The sequence below is a fragment of the Protopterus annectens genome, chromosome 13.part0 (assembly GCF_019279795.1).
Source record: "Protopterus annectens isolate FY-2018-M chromosome 13.part0, PAN1.0, whole genome shotgun sequence".
Classification (NCBI taxonomy): Eukaryota; Metazoa; Chordata; order Ceratodontiformes; family Protopteridae; genus Protopterus; species Protopterus annectens.
The window spans coordinates 936,323,576-936,343,880 of NC_056747.1; the positions used below are offsets into that span (position 1 = coordinate 936,323,576).

General features: G+C 42.4%; 1 protein-coding gene across 1 annotated transcript in view; it reads right to left on the minus strand.

Annotated features, from left to right (window-relative positions):
• The window catches only part of RETREG3 (reticulophagy regulator family member 3), a 552,961-nt gene that overhangs the window by 352,799 nt on the left and 179,857 nt on the right, over positions 1-20,305 (minus strand). Inside the window, exons 5-6 of the mRNA XM_044054705.1 lie at positions 10,429-10,513; positions 10,200-10,337 (exon numbers count right to left, since the gene is read on the minus strand). Of these exons, the coding sequence (XP_043910640.1) occupies positions 10,200-10,337; positions 10,429-10,513 (223 nt within the window). The remainder of the gene's footprint in view (positions 1-10,199; positions 10,338-10,428; positions 10,514-20,305) is intronic.

A 20,305-nucleotide genomic window follows, 5' to 3' on the forward strand; every position in this document is an offset into this window, starting at 1 on the left:
CATGGGAAGAAGTTGCTGTAGGGTCAGCATTTTGAATTTTGGAACAATGAGATATGTGTTCAGAGCGGACAGGTCGAGAATAGGCCTCCATTGATTTTCTTTCCTTGGTACCAGGAAAAGTCTGGAGTAAAATCCTTGTCCTTGTTCCATAGGCGGTACCTTTTCTATAGCTCTCATCCTTAGTAGGTGGTTGATTTGTCCTAGAGCGTTTGTTTTTTGGTTTGGTGGTAGGTTTGGCATTCCTCTCTTTTTTGGTAGAGTGTGGAAGTGAAACCTGTAGCCTTTGTCTAATGTCTGTAGAATCCATTTGTCTCCTGTAATGTAATGCCAGTTTACGGAAAATAAGGCTAACTTTCCGCCCAAGGGTGCTTCCAGTTGTTCCCTGGTAGGCGGTATCAGAGCCAAGTCATTGTGTCTGTCCTGTGGAAGTGGTCGTAGCTGAATCTGTGGCAGTACTTCTCTGGTTGTTAGGCTGCCACTGACGTCCCCTGTAGGCACCTCTGGATTGACCTCTGCCTCTTGGGCGCCTATTTCTGCCTCTCTGTGCTCTGGAGGTGTCTGGAAAGGACCAATTCTTCGAAGGCCAATTTCTACTAAACCTCGGAGGTTGGACCTGTAAGAAATCCTTGACTGTTTGGACAGATTTTGCTTTTTCTTCCACCTTCTTTAGCACTTGCTGTGCAGGGGAGCCAAACAAGCTTTGTTTCTCCATAGGAGCATCTAGGAGCTTTGACTTAACATGGTCTGGTAAGGATTGCTCTTTTAACCAGGCATGCCTTCTAATCACTGTTCCAGTCATAGCTGATCTAAAGGAAGCCTCCAGTGCATCATAGCCGCATTTTAAGGAATGATTACTGACCTGCTGAGTGTTATGTACCAAATCCTGAAGGGACTTACGGTCTATAGGTTCAGGAGAGGACAGTTTTTTATTTAGCTGGTCTAACAAAAATTCCTGATACTGAATCATGTGGAATTGACAGTTTAAGGCCCTGGCCGAAAGAGTAGCAGAAGTATAAACTTTTTTACCCCATCTCTCTAATGCTCTAGATTCTCTTTCAGAGGGGAGGGGGTTTTTGGCAGAGGCAGCTGCTACAGCTTTGGGGCCCTGTGAAATGGTTTCAGGATCTGCAATAGGAGCCTTATACAAGTGAAAGTGTGTGTCCGGGACCCTGTAATATCTGTCGGGCTTGGCAGGGGCCGGAGGAAGAGAGTCAGGGGCAGTACAGGCATCATTATATGCATCATCTACAACTGTTAGTACTGGAGGAATGGCTAGAGGCCTATGCTGTGGTAAATGTAAAAAGGTCCTTAGTCTTTTCCTTGAATCTGAAAAATCCTGGCCCTGCCATTGAAAATGCTCTCTCATAGCATGTAAGGTTTCCCCAAAAGAAAATTCTTCAGGAGGAGAGGCGGAAGGAATGGAGTCTTCTGCATCAGAATCCTCATAAGGAGAATATGGGCCTTCTGGAGGGTCTGAGTTTTCTGAATCATCCGAGGAATAGTCTGTAGAAACAGGATCTGGGGGCTCAGTTCTAGGCCTCTTCTCTGGAGGAGGTTGCGAGGCCCTGTCTGGGTGAGGCTGGGATCCCCTGATCAAAGAAATGAGATCCTCAGCCAGGCTGAGCATTTGGGAACTAGAGGTAGGCCTGTGTGAGGGGGGTTTAGCAGGCAAGGCCTTAGAAGATTTAGCTGCTTTAGCCCTAGAAAAGGCCTTGATAGACATAGATGCAGGGGGCCTAGCAGTTCCACGTGCAGGAGTAGATATGTCTAAAGGAATAGTATCTGATAAGTCCTGGGTGCCTGCTACAGCAGGGGAAATTTCAGTAGCAAATTCAGGCATGCTCTGTGAGGCCTCGGCTATCGGAGGCATGCTTTCGGCCGAAGGAAGAACCGAGGACTCGGTTTCAGCCAAAACCAAGACACTCGCGGTTGGCTTAACCGTGGTTTCAGCCGAAACCGCGGGCTGCGAGTGTCGGTCCTTTTCCTTACGCTTTTTAGCTAATTGAGAAGTCGGAATCTCAGACGGCATTTTGTAAGCAAAAGCGGGACCAAAAAACTCCTCTGCAAACTCCGACCGACGTCTAAGTGTCCGTCGGTTGAAGGAAGCACAGGCTAGACAAGCTGATACGTCGTGGTCTGGGCCTAAGCAAGGAAGGCAGTAAGAGTGGAAATCCTTATGAGGTATTTGTTTCCCACAAGTTAAACAATTATTTACTTTTTCTGACATCGGCTGAGGCAAGAAAGAGTCCCCAACGGGGTACTTAGCTTTTTAGAAGTCTTCGGTAGTAGAAATCTCTGGATCTGATCGACTGGCACTTGCGAACAGCTTCTGCTTCGGGCACCACGCGGCAAGAAAGACTGGGGAAAATGGCGTAGGCTGATGCCTTTATACCCAATACACAGCAGCTATGACGTCGGGTGAAGTGCGACATCAGCCGAGGCCGGACCCAGACTTTGGAATCCGGCCGACCGAAGGGCTGCCTGAGGCAGGACAACCCATATGTTAGGACTGCAGATGTATCCTTGAAGGACATCCATAAATGTTCATGCCAGATGTAGGGGAGTTACAGTTTATGTCCAACCATTTGATAGTCACATCACCTAGAAATATTTTTTTCTTGTGGAAATGTTACAAACATGCAATGTAGGATATCTGGAGCCTTTCTCCCCGGGCCTCCGCTGAAAACTGGCTTTGTTCCAAGTCGGACTTTCCCTTTTAACAAATGTTAAATAAATAAATAAATAAATCTTCCAGTATAACTGTATTGTTGTCAGGAAAGATACAAGGGACAGTAATAAACATTTGTTTATAACTGTTTACTTTGAGATAACCAATAACAAGCTCTGCTGAACTGAATGCTTGTATTGGTTTGCTGTCAGGGGAAATGTGGTAGGTTTTGGGAAATATTGAAGTAATACCATCACCATTCCTCTTTATACAGTCATTACAGATGATGATATAGCCAGGAAGTATAAAGTACAGTTTTGTACCTACCATAAATGTAGATGTCCGAACTGGATAGCATCTGCAGTCATAACAACTGGGTTGTCCTGTCGTCAGGCAGCCCTTCAGTCGGCCGGATTCCAAAGTCCGGGTCGGCTGATGTCGCACTTCACCCGGCGTCATCTCTGTTGGTCTTCGGGTATAAAGGCATCAGCCGCGCCATTTTCCTCAGTGTTTCTTGCCCCAGATGCCAGTAGCCCTCTTGTAGGCTAAAAATTTTGGATAAATGCCAATGTTTCCAAAAGATAGTGGTAAACACAAAAATAAGCATGTATGTACATATATACAACAAATACACCATAAAAGACTCCCCACCAGCTAGCTATTAGGAGGGTAAACACCCTAGGAGTACCACAGAGGGAAGGAGGTGACTGCAGATGCTATCCAGTTCGGACATCTACATTTATGGTAGGTACAAAACTGTACTATGTCCTTCATGGATGCATCTGCAGTCATAACAACTGGGTAGAATACCATAGCCAACTAGGGAGGAGGAAGAAACTAGATTATGGTGTGTTTAGGATCCCTTGCAGTACAGCAGTGGCAAACCCTGCTCGGGATCTGGAATATAGAGGCAAATTATAATGCTTGGCAAATGTATGCACGGAGGTCCAAGTAGCCGCCTCAATAATGTCTTTGGTTGCCGGCTGTGGTAGTGGCTGTTGCCCTTGTAGAATGAGGTCTTATGTTCTGTGGAATTGGTTTTCCATGGAAGGAGTAACAGAATCGTATGCAATTTCCTATCCATTTGGAGATTGTCTGTTTGGAAATAGCTTTTCCTTCCCTTCCTGTTGCATAGGCTACAAAAAGCTGATCAGTTTTTCTGCTACTTTTTGTTCTGTCCAGGTAGTAGCGTAGCTGTCTATGTACATCCAAGGTATGCAGTATTCTTTCCCTCTGTTTTGTGGGTTGGGAAAGAAGGTAGGTAGGTGGATTGCCTGGTTTAAAGACACTCTGGATACCACCTTAGGCATAAATGTAGGATTAGTCCTCATGGACACTCTATCTGGATGGAAGATTAGGAAGGGTTGTACTGCCATTAGGGCCTGGAGTTCAGAAACCCTCCTGGCTGAGGTTATTGCCAGTAGGAAGGTGGTTTTCCGATAGATGCTGTAGGTCTGCTGTTGCTGCTGGCTCAAAGGGTGATAGTGTCAACTTTTCTAGCACAAAGTTCAAGTCCCAAGCTGGTAATGGTGGTTTCCTTGGAGGTTTTACATTCTTGATTCCTCTGAGGAACTGTCTGAGTAATGGGTGTGAAAAACAGGTGGATCAAAGCTGTATTCTGCTGATATAGCTGATGCATGTATCTTGATGGAGGAGTAGGACAGGCCTGAATGTAGAAGTTCTGCCAGATACTCCAGAATGTTAGGCATATCTATGTTTGACACATCTTTTCCTCTTTCAGTACTCCAAATGACAAACCTTTTCCATTTTCCTGCATAGTTCCTTCTTGTTGAAGGTCTGCGGGCTTCAAGAATAATGTCTTTAACTCTTTGGGAAAGTTCTGGATTAGCTGCTGCTATGTGATGTTCCATGCAGTCAGTTGCAACGTTTTAGGTTTGGATGCATGATGCTGTAGTTGTTCTGAGTTAACATCAAAGGCATCAGGGTATTGGCCACATATTGTTCTGAGACATGCTCCTCAGCAGTGGGTACCAGTGTTGTCTTGGCCAGTTTGGAGCTATTAGGATTATCCTTGGACGTTCTTCCTTGATTTTTAGTAATACCTTGTGTATCAAGGGAAGAGGTGGGAATGCATATGCTGTTAGGCCTTTCCAGCTGAAGGAGAGCGAATCCACTTTCCATGCTAGTGGGTGGAATGTCCTTGTGCAGAACTTTTTGTGCTGGTGATTGAGAGGGGAAGCAAATAGATCCATCTGAGGCATTCCCCATTTCTTTGAGATGGTCTTGAAGATGTCCGGGTGTAGCATCCATTCGTGGGCATCCGATGTGGTTCTGCTTAATATGTCTGCTAGAGTATTTTACAAATATTGCCTGTAACTGGATGTTGTAGCTGAGTGCCAGGTTCCACAGCTCCAAAGTCATTCTGCATATGGGGGTATGAATGAGTGCCTCCCTGTTTGTTGATGTACCACATGACTGTGGTGTTGTCTGTCCTTATCATCAACTGGCCCTCTTTGAGAAATGGTCTGAAGTTTTGGATTGCCAGTTTTACTGCCAGCATTTCTTTTAGGTTGATGTGCAGGTGAAGTTGATCACAATCCTTACACGCATTTGTCCAGCATGTGGGCCCCCATCCTAGGTCTGAAAGCGTCTGTTGTGATGGTCTGGCTTGCTTGACATCTAAAGGGTAGCCCTGGGTTTGACTGGCATGCTTGAGCCCACCATAGGAACTCCTGTTTTAAGCATGGAATTAGTGGAATTTCTGTTTCTAGGCTGTGCCTGTGTTGGGACCATAAATTCTTTAGGTACCACTGTAGTTTTCTCATATGTAGTCCGGCAAGTGGAACCAAGATTATGCATGATGCCATGAAGCCCAAGGCCTGCAGTACTTTTCTTGCTGTTAACTTGTTCTGTTTTGTAGTGCCAAGAAGTAAAGAGGAGTTCTCTTTGTTTTTCTGCAGTTAGGAAAGCCATTTGTTTTACTGTGTCAGAATGTCCTTGTCTGGGATGGGATCAGCCTTGATTTTTGTAAATTGACTGTGTATCCCAGTGCTTGTAGCAAGTAAATGACCCTTTGTAAATCTGTTGTCAGCTTGCTTTTGTTGTCCCTTGTAGCAGGCAGTCGTCCAGGTATGGGTAAATTTGAATTCCTGTAGTCTGCAGTGGGCGATTACTGATGCCAGGCATTTTGTGAATACTCTGGGTGCAGTAGATAAGCCAAAGGGCAATGCTGAGAATTGATAATGCTCTGATCCTGCAAGAAATCTGAGGTATCTTCTGCAGATTGGTCAGGTATGCCTCCTTGAGATCTAGAGTTACCAGCCAACACTCCTTGCCCAGCATGGGAAGAAGTTGCTGTAGGGTCAGCATTTTGAATTTTGGGACAATGATGTATGTATTTAAGGTGGACAGGTCGAGAATAGGTCTCCAACTTTTTCCTTTCTTGGAACTAGGAATAGTCTTGAGTAGAATCCCTTTCCTTGTTCTGTTGTTGGCACTCTTTCCACAGCTCTCATGTTTGCTAACTGCATTATCTGTTGTAGAGCCTCTGTTTTTTGATTTGGAGGTAGATTTGGCATTCCTCTTTTGACTGGTAAAGTGTGGAAGTGGAACCGGTAACCTTGATCTATGGTTTGTAAAATCCACTTGTCTTTTGTGATATAGTGCCAGTTCTTTGAAAATAATGTTAATTTGCCGCCTAATGGAGCTGCTATTTGTTCCCTGGTAGGCGGATTTAGAGTTAAGTCACTGTGGCTGTGTTGTTGTAGTGGCAGTGGTTGTGTCTGTGCCTCTGTTGTTACCTTGCCACTGTCGCCCTCTGTAGGCACCTCCTCTGGATTGGTTTCTGCCTCTGGAGCGTTATTCCTGCCCCTTTGGGATCTTGTGGAGTCAGGAAAGGACCAATTTTGGCAGGCCAGTTCCTGCTAAACCTTGGGGTTGGACCTGCAAGAAATCTTTAACCGTTTGAACAGATTTTGCCTTTTCTTCCATTTTCTTCATTACCTGCTGGGCAGGTGTACCAAACAAGCTGGTCTTATCCATAGGAGCATCTAATAACTTAGCTTTAACATGATCCGGTAAAGCTTGTTCCTTTAGCCATGCATGCCTTCTTATCACTGTGCCAGTCATGGCTGATCTAAATGAAGCCTCCAGTGCATCATAGCCACATTTTAAGGAATGGTTACTAACCTGTTGTATGTTATTTACCATTTCTAATACATATTTCTTATCAATTGATTCATCAGAGGATAGCTTTTTGTTAACAGATCAAGCATAAACTCTTGGTATTGTATCATGTGAAACTGACAGTTTAAAGCTCTAGCTGAGAGACTAGCTGAAGTGTAAACCTTTTTGCCCCATCTGTCTAAAGACCTGGCTTCCCTTTCAGAAGGAATAGGGTTTTAGCTGTGGTGGGACCCTGGGATATAGTTTCGGGTCTGCAAGTGGGGCCTTGTAAAGGTGGTGATGAGTGTCTGGTACCCTGTAAAATCTGTCTGGTTTGGCAGGGGCTGGAGGTAAAGAATCTGGTGCAGAGCAGACATCATTGAAGGCATCATCCACTACAGAGAGCACAGGAGGTATAGCTAAGGGCCTGTGTTGTGGAAGGTGCAGAAAGGTTCTAAGTCTTTTCTGGTGTCTGAGTAATCCTGCTGCTGCCATTGGAACTGCTCTCGCATGGCATGTAAGGTTTCCCCAAAGGAAAATTCTTCTGGTGGGAGGCAGCTGGAATGGATTCTTCAGCATCTGAGTCTTCAAAATTGGAGAAAGGAGCCTCTGGCTGGTCTGTTATGTCTGATTCATCAGCAGAATCATCAGAGGACACAGGCTCAGGGGCTCTGCCCTAGGTCTCTTCTCTGGGGCTGAGAGGCCCTGTCTGGGTGAGATTGAGATCCCTAATTAATGAAATTAAATCTTCTGCCAGAGTAAGCATTTGTGAACTAGAAGAGGGGGGTTGGGGGGTTTAGCAGGCACTGTTCTAGTAGTTTTGGCTGCTTTGGCCCTGGCAAAGGCCTTAATGGACATGGCTGCTGAATGGTGTCTGATAAGTCAGTGGCAACCACCGTAGTGGATAAAATTGAGGCCGATTCAAGAGAAGTAGCAGGGGCCTCAGTGGTAGTGATAGATTCTGCTGTATTTTGATCAGTTTTTTTTAGCAGTTTGGCTGTTCAGCAAACTCGGTTGAAAGAAGCACAGGCGAACAGGCTGCTACGTCGTGGGCTGGGCCTAAACAAGGCAGACAGTAAGGTACAGGGGATCCTTTATGGTATTTGTTTCCCACAGGTTAAACAATTATTAACTTTTTGACACATCGCTGAGGCAAGAAAGAGTCCCCTGATGCCTTTAGCTGGACCCGGACTTTGGAATCCGGCCGACTGAAGGGCTGCCTGACGACAGGACAACCCAGTTGTTATGACTGCAGATGCATCCATGAAGGACATCATCAGAGTCATTTACACTGGGTTTAAGCCAAGTTTCAGTTATAGCGAGGGCATAAGGCTTATGTTGGGTAATCCAGGCATGTAGTTCAGCAGTTTTATTTCACATATTTGTAACATTTATTGGAGCAAAAATCAGATCACCGGGTTGGGGACTGGCTGTTTTTTGGTTACAGAAGGCCAGGGTTAAGTTGTACATCTCTTCCTAGAAAGATTTTTGTATATTGGGAATTATACATGTTTTTTTGGAAAGGATTCTTGCACTTAATTTTGTTTTAATTGGAGTTGAAGTGCAATTAATCAGCCTATATTTGGAATAAAAGTGAGGGGCAAGATTAAATAGGTTTGGTGTAATGTGTGGAGTGTGTAAAGAGGAAATATAAATAGATGGTTGGGACAGAGCTGGAGAGATTTTGAGACATATTACTGAGTCATGACAAGAAGAAAGATGGCACAGTAGGAGGAAAAGACTAGATGATAAGCTGAAGAGTAGCATAATTAAATATAGAAATCTGCATTTTACAGATGTCAGGTAGTGGGGAAGTAGCAATGAAGAAGGAAACAAGAAGTTGCAGGACAACAGAAGATCCAGTGATGGTAGATTCTGAAATCTGGAAGAGGATAGCTAAGGAGAGAAGTATTTTCTATAAAAGAAGATAGGTAGGCTATCCTGGTATCATCTCGGGAATGTAAGGAATAGGGGTATTAAAGGCTAGAGTATATAAAACGTAGTCAAAATAAGAATAAATGAGGGTTTATTTGGGGAAAAAGATACAATGTGGAATAAATTGGTAACTAGGGATGGATTCGGTATTAAAATAAATAAATGATCCACAAATGTGCTGAATGACACCATTATTAATGTGCCACAAATGAGCCAAGTAAATTTGTACATTTTCTAGTTGCTTACTACTGTTTCTAAACCACCCCAAATATTTAATCAGAATTTGACATGCCATGATGAGAATATGAGTTGAGGCTCAACTGGAAGCAGTGTTCTTCTGGGTTTTTTTTTCAGGTTCTCTGGTTTCCTCCCGCATTCTGAAGACATGTTATAGGTAGACAGGGACTTCTAAATTGTCTGTAGGGGCAAGTGCATGCAAATGATACAAAAGAAAGGCCTGGCAATCTATTTCCACCCCCCCTTACCTAGTAAACTATATGGATGGCAGTGGCTGTTTACTGGGTCACTACAGGAGTTGCCTGCGACTTGTAAGTGTTAATGGATGGAACACACAGCATTCTGACAATGTGCTGAAATTGGAACAACCTACTAAAACTGGAAGAAACCTCAACAAGCAAATAAGGTACAGCATTAACTGTGAAGTTATGTCCAATACTTACACATACAAAAGTCAATGTTTTGGGTCCCTAGTAATGGTAACAACTGTCAGAGTCCAAAGACTAAAGTTGTAAAAGTAACAGATACATCCAATAACAGCAATGTTCTCTAAATTAGCACAATGAGTTAGAAACTCAAAAATCATGAAAACTGAAGAAAAAAAGTGTACAAACAGAAACCCACTACCATGACAGTCTATGCTGCCCATTCCACTGTGTCCACTAGAGTTGCTCATTTCCAGAAGAAATCAGGAGCATAGGAAGTTGTGACTTATTAAAGTAATGCAGTATAAAAAGTGACAGCACACTACATCCAAACCTAGGTCTTCATTACTGCAGCCTATTATCTTAACCAGACAATACTGCCTTCTACTTCAGATATTTCCTGCAAGCTTTAGGCAACACTTTAATACTTAGATGTACAATTTTTTTTATTAATGTACACATTCTGCCAACATGTTTTTTTATAACGTTTAGCGCAGCCTGTAGCCTTTAGTTTATGTAAAAGTTTTCATTTTATCACATTCATGTCAAACCCACACATTGTGTGTTTATCTCAGAATATCAATCCTCCAAAAAGATATCTAAGGTGTCAACATACTTACAGTATATGTAATAAATGCTACTCGTAATCTAAGGTCATATTATATTGTTCAGTAATGCGTAGTTGTAATATTCCTTGTATTATTATAAACAACACTTTGAATTACAAAAAAATATATACTTGGACAGCAGTGATGTAAATTTAAAGTATTTTGTTATAATAATATTAAATACATATAACTTATACTTACTTTGCCGTTCTTTCTGTTTAGACATCATATACCCTTTAACACTGAAATCTAGTCTCAACAGGGTTGGTTCCAGCTTAGAATAAAGTCGTTGTCCGAGTTTGTGATACACTGCCAAAGGCAACAGAAGGACCAGAAGTACTAAAAAGAGACAACAAAAATCAGAGCTAAAACATTATATGTATAATCAGCTTTACAGTTTTAATAAATGTATAGAAATATATGTACTTACACAGAAGATAGGACAGCAGAAGCCCTGGAATATAGCGACCAAGAACTGCCAAAAATGTTAACACTCCACAAACTAAAAGACAAAACTACAAATTTTTTTCTATTATTTTTTTATATAAAACATTTTACTGCATATTTTTAAATACTAATTGAAATAAGTGTTTTAAAGTCAGACTTCCCACCTCTCATGCAAAACTGAATAGTATTAATACTGTAAAAACAAACTTGAAAAAGATAGTGTAGAATTTCCTTCATACTAATTTGGTATAACAAGTCTTGCTGACTGTAAAGCTGTGCTCAGCCACAAACCAAGTAGTATGAACAAAAAATGTAGACCACAGCAAACCAATAAAAAGCAGATGGCAAAGAGCAGTGTACAATCCAAATAGACTTTTATTCAAACACAGGTGAGAGCTTTCGCGATAAAATGACTTCTTCAGACCATACAAAAAATCAGCAGCATCTCAAATATTTAAAATGCAATCAATTAAATGTCTACCAATAAAAAACATTCATGTACAATTGCTATAAAAATTTAAAGGCACAGCTTTCTTTTAAGATGTCAAATAATGCTTTTTCATATTTGCATCAATAATTCCAAAACCATGCTATGTACAAGGTTTTTAAAGATTTCATCTTAAAGCTTACACAATGGCAAACTCAACTGCATTAATATTTGATATATGTCTAGTGCAGGTAAAGAGATATTAACTGTTGTTTTTACAATATTCATTTATATAGATAAAAAATTTTTCTAAGTACCTCAAAAAAATAAGTAACACAGAACTCCTTAGCCTCATATGTAACTGTCAGCTAGATGAATAAAATGCTGCTGACAGTATGTGTGTAACCTGAGTGGTTGCGGAGATATTTCAAATTTACAAAATATTACAAATGTAATTGTTACAATGTTTACTGTGACTTAAAAAATTCTGTTTATGAACTAGAACCTAAAGAATACTACCACTATAAAAATAGTCTGTTCTGAAGAGTTTACCATTGATACTTCTTTCATAACTACTGTGGTTCCAGAGATGTGAACATTTGTTTGAAATGTGAGGACATAATTTGATTCTGCCAAAAGGCTTAGGTTCTATCCTTAGGAAGTTACAGTGCAAACTTACTGAGTTCCATTGGAATGAACAAGTTAAGACTACTAGTCTTACATTCTCATGGTAGTTTCAGCCCCTATATTTTGCATGTAAATTTATTTATTTTATTTTACATTTGTTGACCGGGATAGTCCGACTGGATGCATGTCCATTTTCAGCGGAGTCCCGAGGAGAAAAGCTCCAAGGGTAAGCAGATACAGCATTACATTATACAAACAGACTATTTACAGAGATTACATAGCTAAGCAAGTTGTCGCCTCACAGTTAGACGTTGCCCGTTCGATTCTCAGAGCGTCTTCTGTGTGGCGACATGCGTGAACGGGCATCCCTTCGTTGAAGGTTTGCGTTAGGCCCGGCAAGCCAGCACGTAAAACTTTACTGCCAATCATTAGCGGACTGGAGTTCCGCTGTGGCGACCCCTAACCGGGAAAAGCCGAAAGACACAAACAAACATAGCTAAGCAAGTTAAACAAGTTCCACAGGTTAGAGTTAATCCCGAGCGTAAATCAGGATTAAATTATATTACACAGTAAGTTGGTTAACAGATTTTTACACATTCTAGAGAGAGTTAGCCAGGCTTGATACAGTGACATAGTCAGTTAAGTGACAAATGTTGTCAGAGTCTAGTTTTAAATTGACCTAAGGTGGAAAGTAACTCAGAGATGGGCCAAACAAGGATACACTGGGACAAATACATGATTCTGCTGTCCACACAGGGGTGTTCATTCATGTAAATTGCAACTGAATAGTGTAAGAGAAGTACTTTGCTTTATGTGGAGTGGAAGACAGTTCCAAGGAAGCAGCATTCTCAGTGATACAAATCTATCCTTCCAACATGTTCTATTTCTTTTGCAAAAGCAATAGAGACCCCTTGAATTAGTGTTTATGAAACCTTTGCACTTGCGAATGTATAATAGGTTTGACAGACCAAGGTCTGTTGAAGCTCTATATGTGAGGCTGACGTCACTTGTCAGTAGCCTGTAAGATACTGAAAAAAGGGATAAGACTTTGAGACAGTCTGCATAGCTTATGCAAGTTAGGCCTTCATTTCTAATGAAAAAGCAGTGTGGTTGTTTCAGTCTTGTAAAGTGTTTGGACAGGTACACACCAAAAGGGTCATTATACTCAATGCCCCTTTGGTATGTACCTGTCCAAACACTTGCAAAAAACTGGAACCACCACAATGCTTAATGATCAACTTAAGTACAGACTATAGGGAACAATTACATCCCTAGCTCTGGATGCAATATCTTTAGATACAAGCTGTGCGATGAAAAAGGACTTCCAAACAGTGGAAATGTGGTGATCCAAGGAGAGTTCATTTTTGACATAGGTTCCCAGATCCCTAACTACAGGATCAGTTTTCAGGGATGTGCTGTGTGGTGGAAAATTTTAGCAAATTAGGTTCAATCCTGAGGTCTGCTTGATGTGATCAAGAAAATGTAGCATAACTGAAATGCAGTGTTATGTATTGAAAAGTCTGATCTTCATCGACAGTTAGAATGCAATTGTTTTTATCGTGTTGACAGTTTTGAAAGTATACTGTAGGATTCAGTGTAGAATAAATCAGTAAAATAAATGCATATACATATATAACCCAAAAAAGGGAAGACTAATTCTACAGGAATGATTACTCTTGATATCAAGAAAAGAAGTTTGATAATAGCCTATTCTAATAATTCACATGCAAGATCTGTGCCATAGATAACTTTGCATTCTTATTAAAAATAAGAAAACAGAACTTAAGCTGGTATTGCTTGTTTAAAATTATGGTTATGTACTCACCACAACTCTGCATTTGTGTTGTCTGTTTTCATCCTTCCTCAGCTGATGGGTTTCGGATCTGACCCTTGAATCTGTCCTTGGCCACTTGACAGACTTTAGATCCCACAGCTTGAGCTCCTCCCCTTACCCATAACCCTCTAACTATTCATGAGTTACCTCAGATTGAGTTTGCCCTCAATTTAGTCAATCACAATCCCAAAATGGAAAAAGGTTGCCAATAGAAATTTCTGAGTTAAGTAATCCAAAAAGTGAAAAAGTGGGAAAATAGGGAAGAAATCCAGGAAGGGAAACTCTGGAGTCCACAAAACATAAACTAGTTAGGAATATCCCGCAGGTCACATCAGAGTCCAGACAAAAAGGGAAGGTGGGAAAAGTTTTTGAGAAGTTGACGAAGGATGAAAACAAGACAACATAGATGCAGATTTATGGTGAGTACATAACTATAATGTTTGATGTCTTTTTCTTCCCGTTACCCATCTGATGGGATAGAGTCCCCAGCTAGAGTAATCTTGGGTGGTCATCAAGGAAGGATATTCTGAAGTACCGCACAACCAAAAGCTGCCTTACTCCTTGAAATATAGCCCACTTTTAATGACCTATAAAGGTATGAACACTGGACCATGTGGCAGTTGTACAGATAATATCTACAGATGCTTTACACCAAAAAGCAGATGATGTGGCCATAGACCTGGTGCAGTGTGTTTTAGGATGTTTAGGTAATGACAGGCATTTGTTTCTGTATATAAAAGTAATGCAATCGGTGAGCCACCTGGCTAGAGTCACTTTTGACACTGTTGTGCCCAATTTTGCTTTAGAAGAGGATACAAATAGTTGTGCTTACTTCCTCAAATCTTTAGTCCTGTGAATGTAAAATTAGAACTGTCTATGAACATCTAGTAAATTAAGCAAGCATTTACCTTTGTTTGAGAATTTTGGAAAGAAGACTGGTAGGCTGATTGACTGGTTGAAGCTAGTTTCTAACAGCATTTGGGTAGAAAGGAAGAGTTAGTCTGAAGAGAAACCCTGTCTTTGTGAAAAATCAGGTAAGGTGGTTGAGAACAGAGTGCTTGGAGTTCGGACACCCATCTAGCTGAGGAAATGGCAACTAGAAAGTGTTTTCCAGGACAAACATTTTAATTCCGTTTCTGCTGATGATTCAAAGGAGGGATGAGTGAGGGCCTGAAGAACTAAAGTAAGATCCCATGGAGGTACAAGATCTTTTACTGGGGGGTAAAGCAGTAGGGCACCTTTAAGGAAGGCTTTGCACAATTTTAAGGAAACAAGGGATGAACAAACTACACCCAGGTGAAAATCTGAAATGGCAGCACTTTAACAGTTGAATAACTAGCTCCTTTGTTGAAAACAGAGGTTAGAAAATTAAGAAGATAGAGAATCTTTCCATTTACTTTAACATTTCCTAGTGGAAGCTTTTTGGGATGACATAAGGATGTGGTGAACAAGGGTGGAAGTTCTTGCCATCGATGGAAGTGGAGAAACCATGTGGTCAATTTGAGGGATAACATGTCTGAGTGAAGCAGTCTGGAAGGATGAAACAGAAGGTCCTGAAGAGGATCAGACACCCAGGGAGGGAGAAGGTGAGGCCAAAGGAAGGGGAACCATACCTGCTGAGACCAGAATGGGGCAATGAGGACCAACTTGGTCTGTTTACAGGCTTTCTGAATAAATTTAGATAAAAGAGAAGTGGGAGGAATGGCATATAGTAGACTGGAGGGCCAATTGTGAACTAGAGGATCTCTCTGTGACTCCCCCCTCCAGGGGCATCAGGGAAAAGTACCTATTGCACTTGGTACTGAGGGGAGAAGCAAAAAGGTCGCAGCATAGTGGACCCTATTGGCAAAAGATAATGTCTGTCACTGACTGAATGAGAGGCCACTTGTAAGGAAGTAAAATGGACCTGCTCAGTTTGTCCACTAGTATGCTGGATTTCCCCAGAATAGGCATTGCCAAGAGAAAGTGATTGAAGAGGCAGCACGTTGTCACACACTTATTGTCTCTCTGCAAAGTGGGTCAGATCTGGTTCCCTCATGTTTGTTGATGTATCAGACTACAGATATATTGTCCGTCTGAGTTGTAGCCATCCCTAGGGGGAGAACATCTAGAAATGCCTGCAACACATATAGGACTGCTCTCATTTCTAGGACATTGATGCAGACTAGCCTCAGTCTGACACCATGCGTCTTGTACTGTTCTTCCCAAATAATGACCCCCACCCCAACTGGGACGCATCTGTAGTCACTGTGGCCTTGGGGGAATGAAGTATGAAGGGGCGGCCTTGGGAGACTTCCTCTGCATGAATCCATCATGTTATGTGTCATCTGTAAATGGCTGTGATGCAACTGGGAGTCAACAATGGCTGAAATCTTACTGAACGTTGTACTGCTAAGGTCTACAGGAGCGTTCTCATGTGAAAACATGCCACAGGAACTAGAACTATGGAGGCTGCCATGGAACCTAACAGTTGCAAGACTGATTTGGCTAGAGATGAAGAGTAAGGATGTCTAATGGGTATTTCCTTAAAGTCTCCAATCTTATTTGAAGTAGACTTGGCACTTGTGACTTTGTGTTTGGACGGTCTCCTATGAACTCCACAGTTTGTACTAGACAAAGTTGAGATTTAGAATGGTTTATGGGGATTCCCAGCTATGAACAAAGATCGAGCAAGTGATCTCTGGCTTGAATTAATACAGGCTTGGTGGAAGCAAATAGCAGCCAGTCCTCTAGATACAGAAACACCTGGAGTCCTTGCAGTCTCAGGTGAGCTGCAACCACTGCCATACACTTTGCGAACACCTGGAGGGAGCTGTGGTGAGACCACAGGCAGAGTTCTGAACTGGTAGTAACGGTTTCCTATTTGGAAGCAAAGCCATCTCCTGTAGTGCCTATGTATCTTGATATGATGGTATGCATCTTGGAGATCTATAGAGCACATCCAACTGTCCTTCCGTAAAAAAGACAGAATGGACACAGCTGTGACCATCAGGAACTTTGAGTGTTTCACAAACTGATTTAAATTGCTAGATCCAAAATTAGTCTGAGGTCCCCGGTCTTTTTTTGGCACCAAAATGAACCTGGAATAAGTTGCAGACCTTGCTGGTCTGGTGGAACTGGTTGGATTACCTTTTTCTAACAGCTTTTTTTTTATTTCTGTAGCTGTGGCTTTCTTCGGACTGGGTGGAATGTCAGGTAATTTTATGCTGCATTTGGGAAGAAAAAGTGAAAATGGTATACAATAGCCTCTGGATATGATATTCTGCAGCCAGGAATCTTTGTTAATGGCAATCCAGGCTTACAGGTGCAGACACAGACATCTTCTGACTGCCTCCAGAGTGCAGCAGTTGCGGCAACCCTTCAGAGATGTTGAAAGGGCGTATGCAAGAATAAAACTCTGAAGCCCTGATACTGTGGGCCACCTTTGCCATGAGGGCCGCATCTTCCACTTGAGTTCCCCCCTCTGCCACAAGACGCTCTTTCTCCACAGAAGTCTAGAGAAGAGCCTTGTGACTTTCTGAACCACAAATTTTTGTTCCCTCTGTGGTTTCGGGACAACATCCTTTAAGGAGTAGAAAAACAGACACCCATGGCAGAAAGGGTCTTATCTTGCTTGCTTCTGAAGAGTTTCTTTCATCTTAGGTCCAAATAAAATGGACTCATCAAAAAGGGCACTGATGAATCAAGAGCACATCAGGACTGGGACCCAGGTTGATTGATAGTAGTCATTCGACACCCATGTAGCTAAAGTAGTTAGTTAGAGACCTTCTACATTGCCCACCTTATCATGAAGGATTCCTAAGACTTTGAAGGGCTCCGCAAAATCATAAAGGCACATTCAGGCATGCCTTCTAATGATTAAGCTTGAACACACCACTTTAACCACTCCCTCTGAGGCATGAGATATCAGTCTCATGGAAGCAGAAATGGACCCTAAAAGGGTACTGGAGAACTGTTTGTTCATCTGAAATCTCATGACTTGCGTCACATAATTCAGAGACCAGAGGGCAAAGGTCGCGAATGCATAGACACGCTTTCCATACCTGTCTAACACCCTCGACATTAGGGGATGGGCAGAAGAAAGTACAGTTTTGTACCTACCATAAATGTAGATGTTCGAGTGCTAATACAGCTGCAGTCATAACAGATGGGTTATCCTGCCGTCAGGCGGGGCCTCGGTCGACCGAATTCCAAAGTCTAGGTCTGGCGTCAGTTGTCGTCGCTTCTTGCTTGACGTCAGTGCGACAGGGGTATAAAGGAACCAGCCGACGCTATTTTCTTCAGTTTTTCTTGCCCCAGATGTCAGGTGCCCCCAGAAGAAGGCAATACATGAATTTGTGTGATAATGCAGTGCAATATAATCAAAATACAGTAGTTGCAAGCAAATACATCATAAATGAATACCCCAAACAGGTTGTATGAGGATGTGTTAGCCTATAGGCCTGTCCCAAGAGGGGAAGGAGGGAGGGAAACCTGGACTGCAGCTGTATTAGCACTCGAACATCTACATTTATGGTAGGTACAAAACTGTACTATGTTCATCGTGCATACAGCTGCAGTCATAACAGATGGGTAGAATCCCAAAGCTAAGAAAGGGGTGGTAGGCACTAGGTGGAACTAGGAGGAGCCAAAATGCCCTGCAAGACTGCAGTGGCAAAGCCTGCTCTAGATTTGGAGTATAATGGTAGGTTGTAGTGCTTGGAGAAGGTATGCACAGAACTCCAAGTGGCTGCTTCCAAAATATCCTTGGTAGGAACTCCCCTGAGGAAGGCTGCAGAGGTGGCAGTGGCCCTGGTGGAATGAGTTCTAATGCCTGTAGGAACAGCTTTGCCATGAAAGGAATAGCAAAAGCGTATGCAGTGGGCTATCCATTTTGAGATTGACTGTTTGGAAATTGGCTTCCCTTGAGCTCCTACCGCATAGGCCACAAAGAGCTGTTCTGATTTTCTGAAAGGCTTTGTTCTGTCCAAATAATAACGCAGTTGTCTGTGGATGTCCAAGGAATGCAGTAATCTCTCCCCTTTGTTTTGAGGATTAGGATAAAAAGTAGGTAAATGTATGGCCTAATTTAAAGCTACCCTGGATACCACTTTAGGCATAAAGTAGGGTTGGTTCGTAAGGAAACTCTGTCCTGATGGAAGATGATAAAAGGCTGGACAGCCATGAGAACCTGAAGTTCTGAAACTCTACGAGCTGAGGTGATAGCCAGAAGGAAAGCTGTTTTCCAGGACAAGTATTGCAAATCTGATGAGGCAGCTGGCTCAAAGGGAGGCAAGGTCAGTTTTCCCAGAATTAAATTAAGATCCCAAGCAGGTATTGGTTGTTTCCCTGGAGGCCTTAAATTCTTAGCCCCTCTGAGGAACTGTCTTAAGAGAGGGTGAGAGAATAAAGGTGGATCAGTGTTGTATTCTGCAGAAATGGCTGAGGCATGGATTTTGATGGAGGAGAAAGAAAGTCCATTGCTTAGCAGTTCAGCCAAATATTGTAATATTTGAGGTAAATTCAGTTTTCCAGGATCCTGGCCCTTTTTCTCATTCCAGACACAAAAACGTTTCCATTTTGCGGAGTAAGCTTTTCTAGTTGATGGCCTTCTGGCCTCCAAAATGACATCCTGCACCTCCTTGGAGAGTAGGGGCTGTTGTGATGCTAAGGAATCTTCCATGCGGCTAGATTGAGTGTTTTTAGCTGGCTGTGAAGAGTTTTGAAACTGTGCTGAGTCAGAAGAAGAGGCATTAGAGGCAGGGTCCATGGTGGGGAATGCGTCAGGCTCCTCAGGATTGGGTACCAGTGTTGCCTTGGCCAGTCCGGAGCAATGAGAATCATCTTTGGTCTGTCTGCTCTGGTCTTTAATAGAACTTTGGGCAGCAGAGGAAGAGGTGGGAATGCATAAATTGTCATTAATGGCCAACTGAAAGAGAGAGCGTCCACTCTCCAGGCCTTTGGATGGAAGATCCTTGAGCAGAATTTTGTCAATTGATGATTCTTGTGGGAGGCAAAGAGATCTATGTCTGGCCTTCCCCATTCTTGGATTATTTCTGTAAAAACTTTTGGATGCAATTTCCATTCGTATGGATCTGTCATATTCCTGCTTAGGTTGTCTGCCAGCGTGTTTTCCTTGCCTGGCAAGTACTGTGCTTGTAGTTCCATTTGTAAGTCCATGGCCATGTTCCAAAGTGACATGGCCAGTCTGCATAGGGGTAAGAATGTGTTCCTCCCTGTTTGTTTATGTACCACATAACTGTGGTGTTGTCCGTTCTTATCAATAGTTGACCTGGTTGTAGAAGGTCCTTGAAAGCTATAATAGCATTTATTACTGCTAGCATTTCTTTTTGATTGATGTGAAGGTGCTTTTCTTTTTGGGACCATTTGCCCTGAATGCACCGATCTGTCATGTGTGCCCCCCAGGCGTAGTCCGAGGCGTCTGTTGTGATGACTTGATTTGCTTGAGGCTTGCTGAATGGAAGACCTGTGTTTGTTTGACATGCTTGAGCCTACCACAGAAATTCCTTTTGCAGACATGGAATTAGTGGTATTATTGTTTCCAAACTGTGGTTGTGTTGAGACCATATGTTTTTCAGGTATCATTGTAGTTTCCTCATATGCAGCTTTGCACATGGGATTAGTAAGATGCAAGATGCCATGAATCCCAGAGCCTGCAGGATTTTCCTTGCAGTCAGCCTGGTGTAATTTGCTAGTGTTCTGAAGTATTGAATTAGTTGCCCCTGCTTCTCTGGTGTGAGGTAGGCCATCTGGGTGTTTGCGTCCAAATTGGCACCCAGGAAAATTATCTTCCGAGAGGGTATTAGCCTTGATTTCTTTTTGTTGACTGTGTATCCCAGAGAGTTCAATAACATTATTACATAAGCCAGATGTTTCAGAAGAATGTGCTTGCTGTCCGCTTGGATCAGGCAGTCGTCCAAATAGGGGTATATTTGTATCCCTTGAAGTCTGCAGTAGGCAATTACTGATGCC